The sequence below is a fragment of the Salmo trutta genome, chromosome 9, assembly GCF_901001165.1.
Source record: "Salmo trutta chromosome 9, fSalTru1.1, whole genome shotgun sequence".
Lineage (NCBI taxonomy): Eukaryota > Metazoa > Chordata > Actinopteri > Salmoniformes > Salmonidae > Salmo > Salmo trutta.
Genome location: NC_042965.1, coordinates 14798486 through 14822739, shown reverse-complemented (window position 1 = coordinate 14822739; position 24254 = coordinate 14798486). Strand labels below are relative to the sequence as shown.

At 42.0% G+C, this 24254-nt stretch overlaps 2 protein-coding genes and 1 long non-coding RNA gene across 3 annotated transcripts; 1 reads left to right on the top strand and 2 right to left on the bottom strand.

The window, feature by feature from the left end:
• The first annotated feature begins 303 nt into the window (after positions 1–303).
• LOC115199995 (acidic phospholipase A2 2-like) lies at positions 304–23557 on the top strand. The gene is made up of 4 exons (XM_029762619.1): positions 304–327; positions 5182–5266; positions 20985–21141; positions 23328–23557. Exons 2-4 carry the CDS (start codon positions 5263–5265, stop codon positions 23422–23424), a joined length of 258 nt encoding a protein of 85 aa, XP_029618479.1. The 5' UTR covers positions 304–327; positions 5182–5262; the 3' UTR covers positions 23425–23557.
• Positions 15950–19020, bottom strand: LOC115199994 (phospholipase A2-like). Its single transcript, XM_029762618.1, has 3 exons — positions 18756–19020; positions 16420–16547; positions 15950–16243 (listed from the first exon to the last, which is right to left on the bottom strand). Exons 1-3 carry the CDS (start codon positions 18857–18859, stop codon positions 16119–16121), a joined length of 357 nt encoding a protein of 118 aa, XP_029618478.1. The 5' UTR covers positions 18860–19020; the 3' UTR covers positions 15950–16118.
• LOC115199996 (uncharacterized) lies at positions 21460–22091 on the bottom strand. Its single transcript, XR_003879463.1, has 2 exons — positions 22051–22091; positions 21460–21957 (listed from the first exon to the last, which is right to left on the bottom strand). It is a non-coding gene; the product is annotated as an uncharacterized LOC115199996 (long non-coding RNA).
• Positions 23558–24254: the final 697 nt, after the last annotated feature.

Below are 24254 nucleotides of genomic sequence, written 5' to 3'. Positions count from 1 at the left end.
AGTGGTTTGATTCGTTCTGAAAATTGCCAGATTCAGTTCTTTAACTCATGGTAATGTTGGAAGACTAGTATACATAGAATTATAATAGGGAGAATAGTGTACAATAGTAGGCTGTACCCTCGTCTATTGCCTGCACTAACCATGGAACTGTGTGATGACACGGCCAAGTATTGCGCCATGCGTCAAGCTCAAGCTGTTAAGAATTGGTCTGCACTCTGCTCCATAACGATTTAAATGTATTTTTGTAAATATATTATCAACTGTTACTAATGATCCTCAGCAACAACCACATGGCTGTGACAGCGTTTACAGAGGAAGAAAATGAAGGTAAAGGAATCAATGTAATTAAACGGAATGATAATGTAGGCTATATCAACTAAAGGGAACGAACAGTAAATTGGCAGTTGAATATGTGTTATTATTAGGCCTACTGACGGTCGATACTGATAGTGGCTAATATTTAACATGATGGAAAGAGAGAATGTCGGATTAGCCTATAATTAAAGGAGCTATAAGTAATATTTTTTGGCCCAGCGAATCTCTTGTTGTCAAATTGACTGGGGCGCTAACGGATTGTGCCACAATCGGTTAGTGTGAGGCTCAGGCCCAGTCTGTCTTTTGTTGACCAATAAAAAGGCTGCACCATTAGAATGGGGGTGGGTCCATTACATATTAAAGTTTCTGAAATTACAATGCAAAACGATTACATGTAACTCCTTTAAGACATTCGAGTGCCATCCCTGCAAATGTAAAGACCATACAATTTAAATTCTTCATAATGGCACAGCATTCATAAACTTTACTGTTGGAAAGTTGATATGCTTCACTTTGCAGCCATATGACATTTGTCTCCAGCGATTATAAGGTAAAATAGATCTAAAACAATTGTCATTTATAATTCCCTTATCCAATCGGTTTACTCATTTACATAGGTCTTGTCTATAGCTCTTATCAAGCTGTAAATTATAGTGCATGGAGAAGGGTGTTATTTCTATCTGAAAATAATTAAGTAGAGGTTTTTTCCACTTAGAAATGGTTGGTTTGCTAGACCTTATTCTTGTTTTCCTTACGTGTAAAGGTGTTAGAATACAGTGTATCTACAGACACACCTCCGCCACACCTTATTTTATATATTCGATCTCCACCCCAAACGAATAGCGGGTGAAAAGCATGCCATTCTCATGCTTAAGTTCAAGGTTAGAATACGTATAGAGAGAGGAGCATAAAAAGGGAATTACATTCAATTTACGCGCGCTTTCAGGTAGTCTAGCAGTTGAGAGTTGAGTCAGTACCCTGAAAGGTTTGAATCCCGAGCCAGCAAGGTGGAAAAATAGGTCATTAGTCCCTTGAGCAAAGCAGTTAACCACCAACAACTGCTCTCCGGACACAGTTGATTAAGGCAGCCCCCTGCACCTCTAATTCAGAGGGGTTGGGTTAAATGCAGAAGACACATTTCGGTTGAATGCATTCAGTTGTGCAACTGACTAGGTATCCCCTTAACTTGGGTCAGAATCCCCCCTGTTGATGTCTTAATCTACTCTCTCTCTTCACTTTCTTGAAGCCAGCTCATCCCACTTTTTTCTTCTCTCCCTGTTCTCTCCCAGCATTTCCCAAACTCGGTCCACAAGGTGCACGTTTAGTTTTTTACCCTAACACTACACAGCTGATTCAAATTAGCAAAGCTTGAGGATTAGTTGATTATTTTCCAATCAGCCGGGTAGTGTTGTGAAAAAAAAACAAAATATTCACTGAGTTTGGGAAACCCTGATCTAGACAGTACCATCTACAGGTAACTGCCAAAATAAAGGAAACACCAACATAAAGTGTCTTAATAGGGTGTTGGGCCGCCATGAGCCAGAACAGCTTCAATGCACCTACTACCTTGGCATTGATTCTACAAGTGTCTGGAACTCTATTGGAGGGATGCAACACCATTCTTCCAAGAGAAATTGGATAATTTGGTGTTTTGTTGATGGTGGTGTAATACGCTGTCTCAGGCGCCGCTCCAATTCAATTGGATTGAGATCTGGTGACTGAGAAGGCCATTGCATATATGGTTTACATCGTTTTCATGCTCATCAAACCATTCAGTAACCACTCGTGCCCTGTGGATGGGGGTATTGTCATCCTATATGGGCATAGCCATGGTAGCCAAAATAATGGCCTGTGTGGTGGTTAATTTCTGTGTTATCAAATGAGGAGAGACAAACTTATCACACCAGTCAGAGTTATACTTAAACTGAATCTTTATTAGTGAGAGCTTTGCAATAGCGATGGCTGGTCCACGAATCACTGTCTCTGATGAGTCGTTGAGAGCGCCGAGACAAAAGTACAGATGTCTTTTATAGCCAAGATACACTCCTTTTAACCTACATGATGAACAGATATATAGAACGGGTCACAAGGTTAAGATTTGTATGAAAGATACCTATAATACATAGCACAGTATCTGCTGTGTCAACAGTTTATTGTATAGACCAGTGTCTGGCCCTCCGACTCCAAACTGGAACCATCTCTCCCTGGTACGGTATACAACAGAAACATTAACTCATGCTCTGGAATGTTCTTTAGGTTTTATCACCCAAAAAACATGGTAAATCTCCTGTCAGTGTTATCTCCCAGAGGCCCATCTTCAGTAGAACACACACAATAGTTAATACTCTATTCTGTTGAATAAAACAACCATTTGATACAATAAAAGTATTATAACAATCTTGCAATTTTGCCACCATACCTGCCCAGCATTTTTATACATGGCCCTAAGCATGATGGGATGTTAATTGCTTCATTTACTCAGGGATCACATCTGTGTATATAGACACACTGAGTGTACAAAACATTAAGAACACTGTCCTAATATTGACTTGCACCCCCTTTTGCCCTCAGAACAGCCTCAACTTGTTGGGGCATTGACTCTACAAGGTGTCAAAGACAATCCACAGGGATGCTGGCCCATGTTGACACCAATGCTTCCAACAGTTGTGTCAAGTTGGCTAGTAGAGGATCTCTACGCCGATTAGCTCGTTCCAATTGGATTGAGATCTAGTGACTGGGCAGGCCACTGCAGTAAGCCGAATTGACTGTCATGTTTATGGAACCATTCCTGGAAAATCCTAGCCTTGTGGCATGATCCTGCTGAAAAAAATACATAAATCGTAGATGAAAACACTGCTGCCATGAAGGAACGTACCTTATTGGCAATGATAATCAGATATCCTGTGGCATTCAAACACTGCTACACTTTTATCAAGGGGCCCAATGTGTGCCATGAAAACACACCCCACACCATCACTACATGCCTGCAATGTTGACACACAGCATTATGAATGTATGTACCCAAGTGATTTTCTCCCTACCCTAGTCCTCCCATCAGCGTGAAACAGCAGGGACCGGGATTCATCAGACCAGGAAATGTTTTTCCAATTCTCCAGTGTTTTCAAAAAGAAAGGAGGACCAAGGCACTCTTCATATAATTGATTAAAATGCCTTTATTAGTATGGCATGTTCAATAGAAACAATGTTTTTAAAAAACCGACGCGTTTCAGCTGCATGGCCTTCATCAGGGTGTACAAAGAAATAATACAATGTTCTCTGTTTAACAGCTTTTCCAATTAACCCTAATTAGAAGGGGGAGTGGTTAAAATTGATTGGACACACCTAGTAAGCAATAGTATACACACTTTAAAGTGAAATGCTGTAGCTATGTTATCATAAAAATGTAACTCCAAACTAGAAGTATCAGAACACTTAGAAAGGTAGTTCTAACCTTAAATATGTCTGGGCGAAGTGTCAAGAATAAGAAAGCAATACATTCCATAGTACACTAGAACACAGCAAAACATGAACAACAAGAGTCTAAACATAGCTGAGGGCAATTGAGCAAAGATATCCACTAGATGACAGCAAATGTACCCATCACAACCCTACAGGAAGGGTGAGAAATCCATATCTTCATTCAAACCCGGGTATTTAGTGGCCTGTAGTTTGTAAATCCAAAAACTTTCCATTTGGTTTAACTGTTTAAGGCGGTCCCCTTTTCTAATAGAGGCCGGGATATGATCAATACCCATAGCTTGTAGGGAGGCAGGGTTGCCATGGTGTAAGGACTTGTAGTGCCTTGCCATGGGGTAGTCTTCATTGCCTACCCGTATGGCGTACTTGTGTTCCGCTAGGCGATCTTGAAGGCGTTTCTTTGTCCGTCCAATATAGAACACCTTGCACTGTGGACATTCCAATCTATAGATGACATGAGTGGTTTTGCAGTTAATGAAATGCTTGACGTAATACTCCATTTTGGAAGCTGTATCAACGAAATACTTTTTCTGTGCAATATTTCTGCAATGGTTGCACTGGTTACATTTAAAAGAGCCCTTGGGTTTCTCCAGTGTTTTCGTTCCTTAGTCCACTGCAACTGCAGTTTCTTGTTTTTTTGCTGAAAGAAGTGGAACTCTGGAAGGTCGTCGGCTGCCATACCCCATACGTGTCACGGTACAATGAGGTGTGACTTATTATGTCTTCGGGCACCAATGTTTTTCTGGACTGTCAGTTGACTATCTGTATCCCGACTGTTGCTCTCCACAATTTCTGTCAGCTTCCTTTGTCCTCCTTCATCAATGACCCGTTTTCAACCACTGGCCTGCCGTTGGCTGGATGTCCTTTGGGTGGTGGACCATTCTTTATAAACAAATTAAACAGTAAAGCGTGAAAAACCTACTACCACCATACCCTGTTAAAAGACACTTTTCTTGCCCATTCACTCTCTGAATAGTACACAATCGATGTCTCAAGGCTTAAAAATCCTTCTTTAGCCTGTCTCCACCCCTTCATCTACGCTGATTGAAGTAGATTTAACAGGTGACATCGATAAGGGATCATAGCTTTCACCTGGATTCACCTGGTCATGGAAAGAGCAGGTGTTCTTAATGTTTTGTACACTCAGTGAATATCCCTAATTTACTAAATGTCCATTATTTTGTCAGTTACCTGTATGTAGGGTTGTTAATAGGACAACTAGTAAATTCACAAATATATAGTTGATGCAAATAGTTGATGCGCTGAGAGCATGTATAAACCTAATGGACTTTAAATGTGTTTTTCTCCTGTTATTGTTTGATTTTGACATTCTACCTGTTTGACCTATAAGGCTCTGGATTTTAATCTCTCTCTCTTTCTCTTGGACAGACACACACATTTATTCATACACCATGAGGGCCTCTGCAAGCCACCAGTGATTTTTCACAGGTTGGGTTCAACCTGGCACTAATGGGTGAGATGTTTTTTTGGCTGACTACCTTCCTTACTCCCCCACCATTCCCACTTATCCTTCACACCCATTGCAATCTGGCAGGTCTGAAGGATCCTGTATTCTGATATGTAATCGAATCAACATTAAAAGGCTAAAAATAGAGGAGACGTTCCCCTGGTCTGTCACTCAGGTGGAACCTTAATGATGGTTTCAACATCACTGATTATGTTGATGATACGATGGGGGTGTTGATGACAATGTTGACGATGGTGAAGATGAGAAAAATAGAACCTTATGATGATCATTGCTTTGCTCTTATTTCATTCCACACATTCATATTTGAAGTAATTTCAGTAAAGAATGTAAAGGATTCAACATTGTGCAGTGTACAAGAAACTGAATCAATGCAAAAACGTCTTTTCCCATCTCTGATTGTCAAAACCTTGAGCTGCAGCTCCTGCTAAGACTGCCGTTCACACCCGTCTGTGTTTATCTTAGTGTGTTAATTGTTTGGAACCTCTGCGGATAGCTATGACTGGTTTCCCAGAGTATACTGTGGCGTGGCCCAGTTGTGAGACAGTGAAACTGGATAGCCGTGTGAATGAATCAGAGGAATAAGTCAAACTGCAATGGGTGAGCTGAGACACCGTAGGTTATCTTCCTCAGGTGTCATATGTGTAGACAGACACATGATATTAGTATTTTTAAAACTTAGTTGATAAGTACCAAGAATGTTTTATCAGTGTAAACCCCACTTGCACACAGTGGCGGTTCTAGACCATTTCAACTGGGGGGGCCCAGCTGGGGCCAGTTGTACTGTTAGAGGGGCCAGTTACATTAGACGTTATTGTTGTCAAATTGTTTTCTTCACTGCATTGCAGGCATTAGCAGGCAAAATACCATGTTCATAACCATCATCGTTGCCACTGTCTAATAATGGATGTAAAAAAAGAACGATAGCAAAAATTAGTTATGTAAAAATTATTTCATACTCCACATTTAGGGAGGCCACGAGGGGGGCCAAAATTTGTCACAGGGGCACTGCCCCCCCCCCCAGAACCGCTAGTGCTTGCACATCATTTTCATATTTATTTAGGCTATCAAAAACTTCACTACGTCAAGGGAAATGTAGTATTATTTCTAACAAAGATATCTAAATATATTTCAAGATGTTGTGTATCCCTGGAAATAATCTGAATTGAAAACATAACAGTATTGAAAACATAGCTTTTCCCCAAAAAGTGGTCTCTTGGCACATCTTACTCCAGTTATGTTGGGCATAGTGACAGGGTAAGTTGAGCTGCCTTGGGGTAAATGGGTGATAGTGCTGGTAGGTCAAAGTTGAATTCATGGAATGGGGGTGTGGTATATTGTATATATTAAATGTGCCTATATTCAGAGCTCTCTGTTCAATATCACTTACCTTTACATTTCTTGACCAGTTGTCTGTGGCAGGGATGTTGTTTCGATGTACCAATTCGTACGCAAGTTCTATGCATTTGAGGCTACTAAGCCCATGAAACTAGTCCACAAGATTCTTGATATGTTTAGCACGTTTGATAGAGTTAAACAGGAAATGAGGAAGCTTGTGGATAAGGTCTGCAGTCTCCAGCCACCCATTGACCTGACTGCAGCCAGCTACACCCCCACAAAGGTCTACTCAACAACAGTCTGGCCCCGCTGTACAAATTGAGTCAGTTCTCCCAGTCCACCTCATTCCCCCACCAGAGTTAGAGAAAGAGTTAAGCAAGGAGTACAGTGAGGAGTACGATAACGATGAAGAGGAATGCGAAGATGGTGAGTGGCCTGATTCACCGCAATGGCGTACAGTGGAAGAATCATAGCAGCCAGAGAAAGAACAAGTAGTAGACCTCCTGGATAAAATGATGAGTGAGCTCAAAGCAGAGCAGACCTGCATCAGTAGTCAAGACTCCAGGACACCCTCCAAGAGAGGCTACACCTTCGCCGTGTCCCAGAGAGCTACGTTATCACCCTGATGGGGACTATCGCGAACCTCCTCACCAGGCCAGTGCCGCACCTTCACAGCGCTACGTTGGTGCAGTGACCCGGCAGTCTTTTCCTCCTAGGGCTCACCCTGATGCAGCAGCCTATGAGCCACGAAGAGCTGCCAGCCAAAGGCAACCCACCAGGTCGCGGATCAGATCAGGTTCCATGGATACCTAGGCCAGACCCTCAACACCATCCGCAGCCCCCTAGAGGCTTCACCGCCGCAGCTGCAGCAGCGCAGACCTACAGAGGGCCTAGGCCAACCATCCCTAACTTCAACATCCGAGACCCAAGTGAGTTTGCTTGCCTTAAGATCGCACTAGGGAACCTCCTGCCAGCTGACGGGAATGAGCTCTTCAAGTATCGGATCCTAGTGGATCACTTAAAGCTAGAAGAAGCCTGCCTAGTGGTAGATTCATACCTCAACTCTCCCATGCCTTACTCAGACATCATGGCAGCCCTGAATGAGAAGTTTGGACAGCCATACCATGTCACCCTGAAGAACATAGACAGTGTCATGGACTCTCCCAATGTCCACTGTGGAGATACAGCTGCCTTCGATAAGTTTGCACTACAGGTCCAGTCCTTAGTGGGCATGCTACGATGGCCAGTCATCAAGCAAAGGGCATAAGGACAGGCTTGGGCAGAAGTCAGAAGAGCGCACACAGGAAACATGGAACATCCATCCTTCACGGAGCTAAAGACAACCCGGAGAGTGGAGCCGCTGCCTCAGCATTCAACAGTTTGGCTGCCGGCAAGAAGAAAGGCAAAGCCATAGTGTCCTTATTGTAACAACCCTGAGCACTATCTCAACCAGTGCTCAGCCATAGGATAAAAAATTACTTGTTTCATGCACAAAGTAGATGTCCTAACAGACTTAACAAAACTATAGTTTAACAAGAAATTTGTGGAGTAGTTGAAAAACGGGTTTTAATGACTCCAAACTGAGTGTATGTAAACTTCCGACTTCAACTGTACATTCAAGTTCATGCAGTTGTGTGAGGATTATGGTGCTGCTCGGTAGTGCTGTGTAGTTGCACTCTTCTGATCATTCATTAATGAATTCACGGCCATGTTGTTAGGTTGTATTGTCCTGTGCAGCACATAAGCTATTGTAGGCATATTATTTACACCTTATGTAATTGGAGGTTGTATTAAATTTATACCTGCCATTTACCATTGTTTATAATTTCCCCCTTTTCAGAACCACACACACTCTTGGTTAACACAATTGTCCAGCCATACACTGTGCTGTGCCGTTCCTGCTTTATGTGAATCAGCGTCATTAAACTACCTCAACTGGAATCCTACCTGTCTGTCGTCTGTGCCCTTACAAGCACTTGGGAGAGAACAGTGCTAAGAAAACGCTAAGAATATACAGGACAACAGGTCCTCCTCTACACCCACCCAGTTAAGCTAACCGGAACGAACCATTTTTCTCAATGGTAAACTGCCTGAGTGAGACATCATTTTTCCACCATCTTCGCTCTTGCCAAAGATATTCTATTATATTTCTCAGCTCAGTCGCGACACAAACTTGGCAGGCATTTCTAATTAATAAACAATTCCATGCTGGTGGGTGGTAACGTTCAAATAAAACTCATCCCTGAAACGAAATGTAGGCTAAAAATTATTTACAAATCATTTCATTGGAAAAGACAACATTGGTACGACACGGGCAGTTCCCTTTCAAGCCCAAATATATCATACTTTGATAAAAAAAAAAAAAAAAATGATTGACTTACATCGTTGTGCAGCATCATGGGTAATTGCACAACATCATTACCCAAGTAGCTAATTAGCTAAAATGTTAGTTGTCCATGATGAGATTTCAACACGCATCCTGTTGGGTTGCTGGACGTTCACGTTATACACCCACTCATCCACCCTCCATTTGTTTCTGCCTGAAATGTGCACACCAGTGAAAATCCACTTTTTTCAGCTGAAAGACGATGCCCAGAGTTTACCCGTGATCTTGCACAATGATTTAAGTCAATAAGTCATTGTTTTAATCAAAGTATGATATATTTGGGCTTGAAAGGGAAAACCGACACAGTTGCACAACTGAATGCATTCAACCAAAATATGGTCTTCAGCATTTAATCTGAAATTAAATGTAGGATTTTTCCACTTTGCGAAATTGAAGTGGGCTGTGATTCAATGATAAATTAACAGGCACCGCATTGATTATATGCAACGCAGGACAAGCTAGTTAAACTAGTAATATCAGCAACCATGTGTAGTTAACTAGTGATAACTTTTAAGATTAATTATTTTTTATAAGATCAATTTAATGCTAGCGAGCAACTTACCTTGGCTCTTGCAGCCACCAGGTCCTTTTGATGCTGCACTCACGTAACAGGCAGTGTTGCCAACTCCTCAGTAAGGAAAGTAGCTATTGGCTGTCCTAAAAGTCGCTAGAAGTCGCTAAATGACGTCATCACCTAATTTGCATAATTGGCCATGTGCATGTAATTGTGATGGACGCTGTAGGAGAGAGGAATAAGTCTTGGGAGAGACAAAAAGTGAGTAAAAAACACCCTAAATATGTTTAGAACTACAAATGAACTTTCTTCTGTCGATTCTTGTTTTTTTATGTCACAATTTCAACCCTCCTCCTTTATCCGGGCTTGGGACCGGCAAAAGTGACCCAAAAGAGACACTCTGGTGGAGTTACTTAGTTTTTTATTTGATATTTTATTTGATATTTTAGTTTTAGTTTTTTTGTTTCTGAGTTTAGTTTTCTTAATTTGGTTTGGTTTTTAACCTTATGGTCTTAACCTTAGGAGCCTACAACAAGTCACAGTAAAACATGAACATTTTTAACCGTACATTTTTTTAACATTTTTTTTGTATACAATCTACATTAACAATCTAAATGGACCAAAAAGAGACAAAAGAAAAAATTGTCAATGGCAATGTGAGAAAATTATGGTAACTAGTCTGGCCTTAATAGAGCATCCTCTGTCTGGTGAAGTCCACAAAGTATACCATGTATCCAACAGTTACATGACCTACAGCATGGTCAAGCAAGTTAATGTTTATGACATTTTCGGATTAATCAACAACTATTTAGAACCAGAGAGTTACCGTAAGTCGCAAAGAAAACAGAAGCTGCCTCCACTAATTCCAACATCACCTATGCTTAGTCTAGTTTTTGTTGTCCTAGGCTACCTGGCTAAAATGCTTGCTTGCTAACCTAACTTTTTTTTTAAACCTTTATTTAACTAGGCATGTCAGTTAAATGTATATTTACAATCACGGCCAAACCAAGACGACTCTGAGCCAATCGTGCACCGCCCTATGGGACTCCCAATCATGGCAGGTTGTGATACAGACTGGATTCGAACCAGGGTGTCTGTAGTGTCGCCTCTAGCACTGAGATGCAGTGCCTTAGACCACTGCGCTCAGGAGCCCATGGGCAATGATGAGCCAGCTAGTTAACATTAACCTACTACATCTAGCTACATATTTATTTATTTATTTTTTATTTCACCTTTATTTAACCAGGTAGGCAAGTTGAGAACAAGTTCTCATTTACAATTGCGACCTGGCCAAGATAAAGCAAAGGAGTTCGACAACATACAAAAACACAGAGTTACACATGGAGTAAAACAACATACAATCAATGATACAGTAGACAAAAATAAGACTATATACAATGTGAGCAAATGATGTGAGATAAGGGAGGTAAAGGCAAAAAAGGCCATGGTGGCAGAGTAAATAAAGTATAGCAAGTAAAACACTGGAATGGTAGATTTATAATTTGAAGAAAGTTCAAAGTTAAAATATAAATAATATGGTGCAAAGGAGCAAAATAATAAATAAAATAAATAAATACAATAGGGGAAGAGGTAGTAGTTTGGGCTAAATTATAGATGGGCTATGTACAGGTGCAGTGATCTGGGAGCTGCTCTGATAGCTGGTGCTTAAAGCTAGTGAGGGAGATAAGTGTTTCCAGTTTCAGAGATTTTTGTAGTTCGTTCCAGTCATTGGCAGCAGAGAACTGGAAGGAGAGACGACCAAAGGAGGAGTTGGCTTTAGGGGTGACCAGAGAGATATACCTGCTGGAGCGCGTGCTACAGGTGGGTGCTGCTATGGTGACCAGTGAGCGGAGATAAGGGGGGACTTTACCTAGCAGGGTCTTGTAGATGACCTGGAGCCAATGTGTTTGGCGACGATTATGAAGCGAAGGCCAGCCAACGAGAGCGTACAGGTCGCAGTGGTGGGTAGTATATGGGGCTTTGGTGACAAAACGGATGGCACTGTGATAGACTGCATCCAGCTTGTTGAGTAGGGTATTGGAGGCTATTTTGTAAATGACATCGCCGAAGTCGAGGATTGGTAGGATGGTCAGTTTTACGAGGGTATGTTTGGCAGCATGAGTGAAGGATGCTTTGTTGCGAAATAGGAAGCCAATTCTAGATTTAACTTTGGATTGGAGATGATTGACGTGAGTCTGGAAGGAGAGTTTACAGACACCTAGGTATTTGTAGTTGTCCACAAATTCTAAGTCAGAACCGTCCAGAGAAGTGATGCTGGACAGGCGGGCAGGTGCAGGCAGCGATCGGTTGAAGAGCATGCATTTAGTTTTACTTGTATTTAGGAGCAGTTAGAGACCACGGAAGGAGAGTTGTATGGCATTGAAGATCGTCTGGAGGGTTGTTAAAACAGTGTCCAAAGAAGGGCCAGAAGTATACAGAATGGTATCGTCTGCGTAGAGGTGGATCAGAGATTCACCAGCAGCAAGAGCGACATCATTGATGTATACAGAGAAAAGAGTTGGCCCAAGAATTGAACCCTGTGGTACCCCCATAGAGACTGCCAGAGGTCCGGACAGCAGGCCCTCCGATTTGACACACTGAACTCTATCAGAGAAGTAGTTGGTGAACCAGGCGACGCAATCGTTTGAGAAACCAAGGCTACTGAGTCTGCCGATGAGGATGTGGTGATTAACAGAGTCAAAAGCTTTGGCCAGGTCAATGAATATGGCAGCACAGTATTGTTTCTTATCGATGGCGGTTACGATGTCGTTTAGGACCTTGAGCGTGGCTGAGGTGCACCCATGACCAGCTCTGAAACCAGATTGCATAGCGGAGAGGGTGCGGTGGGATTCAAAATGGTCGGTAATCTGTTTGTTGACTTGGCTTTCGAAGACCTTAGAAAGGCAGGGTAGGATGGATATAGGTCTGTAGCAATTTGGGTCAAGAGTGTCACCGCCTTTGAAGAGGGGGATGACAGCAGCTGCTTTCCAATCTATGGGAATCTCAGACGACATGAAAGAGAGGTTGAACAGGCTAGTAATAGGGGTTGCAATAATTTCGGCAGACAATTTTAGAAAGAAAGGGTCCAGATTGTCAAGCCCAGCTGATTTGTAGGGGTCCAGATTTTGCAGCTCTTTCAGAACATCAACTGAATGGATTTGGGAGAAGGAGAAATGGGGGAGGCTTGGGCGAGTAGCTGTGGGGGGTGCAGTGCTGTTGAGTGCAGTAGGGGTAGTTAGGTGGAAAGCATGGCCAGCCGTAGAAAAATGCTTATTGAAATTCTCAATTATAGTGGGCTTATCGGTGGTGACAGAGTTTCCTATCCTCAGTGCAGTGGGCAGTTGGGAGGAGGTGTTCTTATTCTCCATGGACTTTACAGTGTCCCAGAACTTTTTAGAGTTTGTGTTGCAGGAAGCAAATTTCTGTTTGAAAAAGCTAGCCTTGGCGTTTCTAACTGCCTGTGTGTATTGGTTTCTAACTTCTCTGAAAAGTTGCATATCGCGGGGGCAGTTCGATGCTACTGCAGAACGCCACAGGATATTTTTGTGTTGGTGAAGGGCAGTCAGGTCTGGGGAGAACCAAGGGCTATATCTGTTCCTGGTTCTAAATTTCTTGAAAGGGGCATGCTTATTTAAGATGGTGAGGAAGGCATTTAAAAAAAATAACCAGGCATCCTCTACTGAAGGGATGAGGTCAATATCCTTCCAGGATACCAGGGCCAGGTCGATTAGAAAGGCTTGCTCGTTGAAATGTTTCAGGGAGCGTTTGACAGTGATGCGTGGAGGTCGTTTGACCGCTGAACCATTACGGGTGCAGGCAATGAGGCAGTGATCGCTGAGATCTTGGTTGAAAACAGCAGAGGTGTATTTAGAGGGCATGTTGGTTAGGATGATATCTATGAGGGTGTCAGTGTTTGCGGCTATGGGGTTGTACCTGGTGGGTTCATTAATAATTTGTGTGAGATTGAGGGCATCGAGCTTGGATTGTAGGATGGCTGGGGTGTTAAGCATGTCCCAGTTTAGGTCACCTAGTAGCACGAGCTCTGAAGATAGATGGGGGGCAATCAGTTCACATATGGTGTCCAGAGCACAGCTAGGGGCCGAGGGGGGTCTATAGCAGGCGGCGACGGTGAGAGACTTGTTTTTGGAGAAGTGGATTTTTAAAAGTAGAAGTTCAAATTGTTTGGGTACAGACCTGGATAGCAGGACAGAACTCTGCAGGCTATCTCTGCAGTAGATTGCAACACCGCCCCCTTTGGTCGTTCTATCTTGTCTGAAAACGTTGTAGTTAGGGATGAAGATTTCAGAGTTTTTGGTGGACTTCCTAAGCCAAGATTCAGACACAGCTAGGACATCCGGGTTGGCAGAGTGTGCTAAAGCAGTGAATGAAACAAACTTAGGGAGGAGGCTTCTAATGTTAACATGCATGAAACCAAGGCTATTACGGTTACAGAAGTCATCAAAAGAGAGCGCCTGGGGAGTAGGAGTGGAGCCAGGCACTGCAGGGCCTGGATCCACCTCTACATCACCAGAGGAGCAGAGAAGAATGAGTATGAGGGTACGTCTAAAAGCTATAAGAATTGGTCGTCTGTGACGTCCAGAATAGAGAGACAAAGGAGCAGGTTTCTGGGGGCGATAAAATAGCTTCAAGGTATAATGTACAGACAAAGGTATGGTGGGATCTGAATACAGAGGAGGTAAACCTAGGCATTTAGTGATGATGAGAGAGATATTGTCTCTAGAAACATCATTGAAACCAGAAGATGTCATAGCATGTGTGGGTGGAGGAACTGAGAGGTTGGATAAGGTATAATGAGCAGGGCTAGAGGCTCTACAGTGAAATAAGCCAATAAACACTAACCAGAACAGCAATAGACATTGCATATTGACATTGAGGAGAGGCATGCTTAGCCGAGTGATCAAAGGGTCCAGTGAGATTCAGACAGCTAGCCGGGCAATAGGTAGCAAGCTGGTGGAAGATGGAGGGAGGTCTGTTTTTAGCCACCTCGTGCGTTTCCGTCTGTGGGTTAGTGGGGTTCCGTGTGGAAGGGGGGACCAGTCCAAGTTGGCAAAATAGTTAGTTATAGTGGCCCAAGAAAAGTGTCCGATAGACCTATTCAGATCGCAGCCGATAAGACAGCTAACGATTAACGATTAGTGGGCCGCAGATGGGCGATCAGGTTACGTCGCGACGGAGGGGCCAGTTGGATAACTCCCTCGGGCAGATAACGTCGGTGGTCAGTCGTGAAGGCCCGATGGGGCTCCGCATCGGCAGTAAAACGGGTCAGGATAGGTGATTGTAGCCCAGGAGACACTTCAGCTGGCTAGCTCAGGAAAAGCCCACGAGTGGCTGACGGAACTCTTCAGCTGGCTAGCTCCGGAATAATGTGTGTTAATTCCGGGACCGACGTTGCCAATAGTCACTCAGGTAGCAGCTAGTTAGCTGCAAGATCCAGGTGTAAATGTCCAGAGCCTGCGGTAGAAATCGGGGAAAGGAGAGAGAATAGGTCCGGTGTGCTCTGGTCTGAGTCGCGCTGTACAAAAACTGGCGATAGCTTTTCGAGCTAATGGATAGCTGAGGACAGCTAACCGTGGCTAGCTGAACTCCAATGTTAGCCAATGAAAATGGCTAACCTCTGGCTAGCTTCTGTTGTGGATTTCGGATTTGAGGTAAATAATACTTTCTTTTTTTAAATTGGTGAGGCGGGTTGCAGGAGAGTGCTTTGAGGTTGAGTTTAGAAGGAAAAAATTTAAAAAGATAATGTGAAGAAAAATATGTAAATATATATATACACGGGACACGACAAGAGGAGGGTAGTAAAGGACGTCTGAACTGCTACGCCATCTTGGATATTAAACTTCCATCCTCTCAGGCCATGGGCACAATGTATGGCTAATTTAAGATCGGGACAATTTTAACTAGCTAGCCAGCCACCAGAGGACAACGACACAAAGAGGTTGAAAAAATTCAAGTAGTTTCTGGCAATGAAGTTTGCTTTTGATGTAAAGTCAAATCGGCTTCCCTTGACAATTTGTTTTTGGTGTGCCAGGACCACTCACAGTTGAGCGCAACGCTGATTGGGTATTATTTTCTACTTTAATAAATTATGAAACAGAGACAAAATATGTATTTTTTCTCTGTACATTTTGTCGTGTCTTTAGCATCATTAAAGTGAAGACTGCAATTTTATCAAATCAATTCTCTAATATTATTATATGATTAAACTAATCATGTAAATGTAATTAACTAGGAAGTCGGGGCACCAAGGAAAATATTCATATTCAGATTACAAAGTTATAATTTTCCTAATATAACTTTGATATTTTAATATCTGATCAATTAGTCTTCTAATTAATGAATTATTCTTTACCTCACGTTAGTCTCATTCCAAACATTGTAAATTGTTGGTTATCTGCACGAACCCAGTCTTTGCTATGAATCATCCATCAATTGTTGTCAGTTTTGTTAGCAAAATAAATTCCATTCCAGCAAACATGGCACACATTATGTGTGAAACAGGATTCATAAACATTCTGTGACTCTACAGTTGTGTATACATATTTAGTTTCAGATGTTGGTGCTGCTTCCTGATTTGACTTGGCTCAGGAGAGACAGTGGACTTTGGGGTTCAGGTTCTTGTTCTCAGGGTTGTAGGTCGACTGGGCGAAGCAGTTGGTGGCAACACGGTCACACTCACACACTGAGACGTGACACACGTGGCTGGAGGCTGAGGAGTAAGGACACAGGTTTAGACTCATGATAAACATTAGTAGCAGACAAAGCTGAAACCTCACCTTCACAACAAAACGCCAGTACATCTGACAATTTCATAGAGCTTGGACAGATTGTATTGTTTATTGCAAATGTCCACAAATTATTTGGTTTCTAGAATTCAGTTGTTACCTGAACAGGAGACCTGCCCATTAGTGCAAGAGAATCTGTACAGATTGATGTAAGGGTAATCAATGACGGGACGGCAATCTGGAAGATGCCTGCTCGCTTGATAGCAGTGGTCGTGGACCTCACAACACCTGAGTTAAAGAGGAAAAAGTAAAGAGTTGAGATATACACAGGGCTGTTGTGGTGACCATATTACCGCTATGAGTCATGAAGGCAGTCAAATTCCACGTGACCGTTTAGTCATGCAATTACACTTCTCCAAGCTCTGATGGTCATTAGTAGCTTACCAAACTTGCTAACTGCCTGGTACTCAGCACTATTGTCCCACTAATCACTCTGACATCAAAGCAAATGTATTCGAAAATTTAATCAAATACTTAATGAGCTCATGTTGCGCAACATTTCAATAGGCTATGCAATTACACGAGAGAACAGAGTAGTGGCCTCTACTAAAAAGAGGAGTACTATATTTATTTTTCAACTTTCCTAATATTAAGCATATTGCTTATCTTCACAGAAGGAGTATAGCCTACCTGGCTGGCATGAAAATAAACCACAGGGAAAAGCATCCTCCATTTGCTATTTAAGTGCATAGATTACATGAATTTTTTCCCGCTGCCCCCATTTCGATACAGGTGCGTGATAATGGTCCATTCTAAATCAATTTTCACATATTATTTAGTATATGTAAAGACAGGATATATAAAAAAAAGAAGTATATATTAACACACGTCATATTAATAAGATTTGTATCACAACTAAAGTGGCCAAATAATGTGCTTAATTTTAAGTTAATTCACTTTACAAGGGGGTGTAGAGCCTAACTGGCATACATAAGCAAGGCGTGAGGTTCAAGTTTAGGGAAGATCATTTTCACCATAAAAATGCACCTTTATAATAAAAGCATTACATGCAGAATTGCATTTGCAGTCACTTTTGATAATGGTGTTTTCCGCTAATGGAACAGTCACGCTTATAGCCTACTACCATGTGTATATTGCTGCACTTATGTGAAGAAATAGCCTAATAGTTGATCAATATTTTAAGCTAAACGTTCTGATCTGTTGGCTCAGCCACACTGCGTTAAAAAAATTGTTGATGGTAGTGGTTGTATTAATTTGGGATCTATTGCATCCCACAACTGTCCCAGTCCCGAGGGGTGCAATGGTCTAAGGCACTGCATCGCAGTGCCACTAGAGAGTCTGGATTAGAGTCCAAGCTCTGTCGCAGCCGGCCGCGACTGGAGACCCATGGGGCAGCACACAATTAGTTAAGGGAGGGTTTGGCCGACAGGGATGTTCTTGTCCCATCGCGCACTAGCGACTCCTGTGGAGGGCCAGGTGCAGTGCTCGCTGACAGTCGCCAGGTGTACGGTGTTTCCTCCGACACATTGGTGCGTCTGGCTTCTGGGTTAAGTGGGCATTGTGTCAAGAAGCAGTGCAGCTTGGTTGGGTTGTGTTTCAGAGGATACACGGCTCTCGCCTCTCCTGAGTCCGTACGGGAGTTGCAGCTAACTTCCAATTGGATACCACGGATTGGGGAGAAATCATTTTTCCCCCCCCCAATAAAAAAAACTGTCCCAGACTGTTTGGAATATTTATTTCTCACACAGAATAGGTTGACTTTTGTACTATGGGGGATAGTAGATTGACATAGGCTAGTGCTTTTCTGTTCGTTAGGCCTACTCATCTTGTTGAATAAATGTGGACAGTTCTTCCAATATGCACCTCAGAATTTGTAAGGACGCACGCAGTTGCATCCCCGATGTGCGTCGTCACTTGTAGCCTGTATGAAAGATCCGATCACGTGATGAGAGGTGCAGCACTCAGGGAGGAGGGCTCAACGGCCACAAAAGGCCTGGATTTTTTTAGGGTGCATTACAGCCACAAAGGGGATTCCACCGTGAAATTCTAGGCATTATCAAATTCTTGTCAAATTGTGAAAAATGTGACTTATGTAGAGTCTACAGCCTGCGTAAAAAAAACTAAGCAGAACGCATGCCTTTCAAGCAACTTCTCTTAAATCATTAGAGGCGCATCATGCAGCTTGTATTAAATCAAAACATATAGCCCAACATTTGTAGAACAAATTAAGTTACATTAATAACTCTAAATGAAGCATGTAGATGTTCCAAAGGTCTGCATCAGGGGCTTGTATGCTATGTGTGGAAGCCAGGAGATGCTAAATGTGTTTGTTAATTAACGGTCAATTACTGTGAGACCGACAATTATTTGCTTGACAATCACTGGCTGGCAAAATTGTGACCACCACAGTCCTAATATACACACAAAAAAAACCTGGTCATGATGTCCAACATAGGTTGAATGAAATTCAGTTACCCATCCAGCTTATCCCTTGGATTTCCAGTCCCCCCCAAGCCACACCAACAGCCGTAGTTATTATACATGAAGGGGTTGACATCAGGCTGGGTGCACTTGATCATTCTGGCAAATTGCAGCAGTGAACCATGAGCCACGTAGGCTGGCAGAAGAAAGAGATGAAGCTATCAGTCACACTACTGCACATATTCCTGACATTGAGGTTCCATATAACAGAGTTACAGCCCACTGGGCACAGACGTCAATTCAATGCCTATTCCACATTGGTTCAAGGGGGCAACAATCTTCTAATCATAATTAGAACGTGACAGTCTTACCGGTCAGCAGCAACAGGAGGGCGGTTGGATGCATGACAGAGGAAACACCAACTTTACCTCTGATATTGGATGAAGGGAGGCTAAAGAGAACAAGTGATAAGATGAGGGGTTGTGTCATTCAGCCGGGAATCTGAATGACATTTCAGGGTTCAAATACTTTCCTCAGGTGCTAAACTGGTTTACCAAGGATTGCTGCTATCAATAGCCCCATTTACACCTGGTTCTAACATCAGTCCTTTGTCCTGATCACATCCACATTCCGATTGTGCCCATATTTATAGACAGGTGTAGATGATTAGAAGACGCATTGTGATCTTCCTGACCACCTCTGGAAGTAGTCAGATATGCATTGTGTCTGGATAGCTTAGGCTGCGTTTACACAAGCAGCCCGATTCTGAAATTTTTCCACTAATTGGTATTTTGACCAATCACATCAATCTTTTCACATCAGATCTTTTTCCAAGCCGATTGGTCAAAAAACCAATTAGTGCCTGTGTAGACCAGTGTTTCCTAATTCCAGTCCTCGAGTAGCCCCAACAGTACACATTTTAGATGTAGCCCCGGACAAGCACATCGGATTCAACTTGTCATCTAATCATCTAGCCCACAAGACATGCCACCAGAGGTCTCTTCACACTTCCCAAATCCAGAGCAGATTGTGGGAGGAGCACAGTACTAAATAGAGCCGTGACTACGTGGAATATTCCACATCAGGTAACTGATGCAAGCAGTAGAAACAGCTTTTTTTTAAACCATAAAAGTACACCTTATGGAACAGCAGGGACTGTGAAAGGACACACACATACATTGTAATATTGTTGTATGGTGGTATCATACATTTTGTGTTGTAGCTATATAGTGGTGTATTCTTATGATGTACTGTTATCTTTTGTTTTGTGTAAGTGCCTTAATGTGTTTAGACCCCAGGAAGAGTAGTGAGGATGGGATCTCTAATAAATAAAAAAAATTGTCCGGGGCTACAGCAAAAATGTGTGCTATTGGGTTAATCGAGGACTGGTGTTGGGAAACTGGTTTAGATGCAACCTTACAATATAGACTGATCGGAACAGTGAAAGTTTTAAACCATTTAAATCATCTCCACCTGCCCTCTAAAATCATTGGCAGGTAATGCCATTGACTTATGGCATCAATATGTGTCTTTAAAATAATATCTGTCAAATAACTTACATACAGGGAGGGACCAGGATATCTGGTCACAATGTGGATGGATAAGAGACATGTTTTACTATCATGTGTAGATGTAACAGCTATAGTGTATGTGGGCACAATCAGAATGTGGATCAGATCAGGTCAAAGGATGTATAGTGTAATATACTCTAGTGTAGGTGTTTCCAACCCTGTTCCTGGAGATTAATTAACCTGGTTCAGCTAATTATTAGAATCAGGTGTGCTAGATTAGGGTTGGAGTGAAAATCTACAGGATGGTTGCTTCTGTCTGCCAGTCTGAGTATTATTAGGTATACTGTATGTTGAGACAGGGCTTTGATGCAGACCTGATGCTTTTCAGTAACAGAGCAGTGTAAAGTATAATGAGTGTTTTCTTGTAATTCATGTCCAGTTGTCCTGTCACTTTCTTCTGAGGAAATATTATTTTAGTTAAGTCAATGTGCACCGCAAGGTATTTGACCCAGTACCTACACAGCACCTCAGTACAGCTGGTTATGTAAAATGCATTTACATTATGCCACAAGTCAGTTTTCTAGAATGAGACCTTGGGTCACCTCCCCATTTCAACCATGCTGCTATACTGTTAAATGTAACTTATTCATTAGAGTTAGAAAAGCAATACTAGTATGTGACCAATATGTCTCAAAATTGTTCGTTTTTCTATATCAGAATGGTCATGTGGATATTTGAACGCTCTGTATGTGGCCCCTCGTGTGTTTCTTAGTGCAGGCGGTGCATGAACCCTTCCCATGGGCACTATGGAAGTTCAGGATGATGATTGTCTGTGCCAAGCCTGACAGCTGGCCTGTGCTGGACTATGCTGACACTGGCTGCTACTGTGGGAAGGGCAGCTTGGGCACACCTGTGAATGCACTGGACAGGTATGCAGTCAAAACTTGTATTCTGCAACAGTAACTTTTAGGATGTTCTCGTCATCTGCATCTTGTAGATTGGAGAAATCGCTCTTATTTCCCCCTTAAACTTGCCATGCCATTTACCCGTCCTTCTCTCCCCCCGCAGTGGCCCACCTCCCTGCTTTCTGTTAGTACTGTACTAGCATGTGCTTCTCTTGAAATCAATAACTCGTGATCCAATGTGTGCCTCTGTTGGTTATTGGTCGGTTTCAAATCTCCCTTATTATTCATATTCACCCACAAATGCCTGAAAAATATCTGATGAAAATAACTCCAAGAAAGATGTTAAATTCTGACATACCAAGCTTTAATCAAACATTCTATGACTAATCTTATGTTATGCACTGTGTGCTTCTTCTGCTCAACAGTCTGGTACAAACCCATGCCATAATGTGTGATGTTTATATAGTCACTGAAAGAAATACATCCTTTCTCCTGTACCCTGAGAATGTCATGTTATCAGTGAAGCAGCACTGGCATAGCTTACAGCGCATGGCAAACATGGGTCTATTGGTCATCATTTCCTGCTTGCCTCAGATGTAAATGTACTTCAGGGTGCAGTTGGCATCATTCCAAAGCTTTTGTTGTTCATATGGACCTTTAGCATACATTTAACATAGCCCACAGACCCTGACTGCCTTACCAGGTCATCCTCACAGTTAAGAACAAGGAGGTGTGCTCCCAGCTCGATACATTTTTCCTTTGCACTGTTCCAGCTGAGTTTCCTTTTTGATGCCAGGTAGCAACTACCCTGGAAGGACCACCAGTCTTCACTACAAGTCCCTGAGGACAGAGATCAGGGGGTCATGCTGGGTAAAACTCAATGTTTTGTACAATGGCTAGGGATGGTCTATTATCAACCAATAAGTTAATTACCTCACTGGAATCTCAAATTCATCATAATTGACATGGTTGATAGTAGCTGGGTCTGAAAGAGACCGGAGGAGCGTGAATGAAGGAAGGAGAGAGATTATGAACAAGCATCTACAATGTTATCAGCTCTTAACTTCACTTGGTGATTCATCTAAATAGTTATTACTTTGGGTATTTTCTCCATACATTATTAATCTCATACAGTCTCTTCAAACTTTTTTGTATTTGAGATCAAATGTTTGATGCGACAGTACAGATGGTCACCTTTTATCTGAGGGTTTTTTCATGTTTTACCGTTTTAGAAATGAAACTATTTCACTTAATGTATTAAAGTTGTCAAACTTGTATTATTTGGTCCCATATTCCTAGCACACAGTGACTACAGCCTTGTGACTCTGCAAACTTGTTGGATGCATTTACAGCTTGGTTGTTTCAGATTATGTTTTGCTTTATAGAAACTGATTGGTTAATGATGACTGGAATAATTATTTCTAAGTGAGTAAATAAGATGTTTCTGAACACTTCTAAATTAGTCCTGATAATGAAGAACAATCATGAATGATGAGTGAGAAAGTTAGAGGCTACAACAAAACATGCTAACCTCTTACCATTACCAATAACAAGGGAGGTTAGCATTTTTGGGGGAGGTATGATCTTTGTGCCTCTAATTTACTTACTCATCATTATTCACAATTATCCATAAATCACAGAACCAATCTCCTGAATTGAGGGGTGGAGCCTTTACAAGTAGGCAAAGGCGCCATCTCTCAGTGATCACCTAGGTGACTCAGTGATCCAGTCTCTGTGGCCCAGGGATTAAAAAAAGACTCAGGACTAGACAAAACATTCCTATGATGTACGTTAACTCATGTATCTCCTTATTCTGTTATAACAAATCTATTCTGAGGTAATGGAAAGATAAGGCTGTATGGGTTAGTATCCACATCAACGATGAGCTCAAGTCAAGTTTTTCAGTTGTCTATACTTTAAGTAAAGGTACATTTCCATAGATGAGTTGTTAAACAGGTTGTATTCCCCAGAATGTGCATATCAATGACAAAGATATACATGAATTGACCATCTGTGCCAGTTCCACCCCTTTCTGTTCCAATTTGCTCACAGACAAGGCACACACACCTCTTGAAGGCCTCACTTCACAGGAAATAGGGATGTGCAGGTTGTCAGGGTTAGTTTTGGTCCAGGGGGTAATGAAGGTATCTGGTTTCTGTATGGGGTTCCTGCAGTGGAAAATCACATTGTAATGTTCTTTTGTTTTGCAGGCTTTGTATGGCAGAATTCATCAAGCAGATGGATATGAACGAAACCCCAGTAAAAGGGGATACAAAGGTTGAGGTCCATGTGATTAAAAAAAAATAAACCAACTTCACATAATTCCTAATTATTATTATTTTAAACGCCTGGGACATAAACCAAAGGCTCTGGGTCTTCCTTTCCTGTGGCGGTCCTCATAAGCCAGTTTCATCATAGCGCTTGATGGTTTTGCGACTGCACTTGAAGAAACTTTCAAAGTTCTTGAAATGTTCTGTATTGACTGACCTTCATGTCTTTAAAGTAATGGACTGTCGTTTCTCTTTGCTTATTTGAGCTGTTCTTGCCCTAATATGGACACGGTCTTTTACCAAATAGTGCTATCTTCTGTATACCACCCCTACCTTGTCACAACAACTGATTGGCTCAAGCGCATTAAGTAAATAAATTCCACAAATTAACTTAAGGCACACCTGTTTATTTTATTTAACTGTTAATTGAAATGTATTCCAGGTGACTACCTCATGAAGCTTTGAGGGAATGCCAAGAGTGTGCAAAGCTGTCAAGGCAAAGGGTGGCTACTAAGAATCTCAATAGAAAATAATTTGATTTGTTTAACACTTTCTTTGGTTACCACGATTCCATATGTGTTATTTCATAGTTTGTCATTGCTTCTATTCTACAAGGTAGGAAAGTCAAAAGAAAGAAAAACCCTTGAATGTGTAGGTGTGTCAAAACATTTGACTGGTGTGTGTATGTACATACAGTTGAAGTCATTAAAACCCGTTTTTCAACCACTCCACAAATTTCTTGTTAAAACTGTGCATGACGAGTAATTTTTTGAAAAAAATGTTATGACAGATTCACTGTATCACAATTCCAGTGGGTCAGAAGTTTACATAGTTGACTGTGCCTTAAACAGCCTGGAAAATTGCAGA

What these genes read in the sequence shown, in the direction of transcription:
- LOC115199995 (XM_029762619.1), top strand. An exon ending in CCTGTGAATGCACTGGACAG is followed by an intron (nt 21,142 to 23,327) that starts GTATGCAGTCAA and finishes TTTGTTTTGCAG; the next exon opens with GCTTTGTATGGCAGAATTCA.
- LOC115199994 (XM_029762618.1), bottom strand. Translation starts at nt 18,859, where the DNA reads ATGATCAAGTGCACCCAGCCTGATGTCAACCCCTTCATGTATAATAAC. An exon ending in CCAAGGGATAAGCTGGATGG is followed by an intron (nt 16,548 to 18,755) that starts GTAACTGAATTT and finishes TCTTTAACTCAG; the next exon opens with GTGTTGTGAGGTCCACGACC. An exon ending in TGGGCAGGTCTCCTGTTCAG is followed by an intron (nt 16,244 to 16,419) that starts GTAACAACTGAA and finishes CTTACTCCTCAG; the next exon opens with CCTCCAGCCACGTGTGTCAC.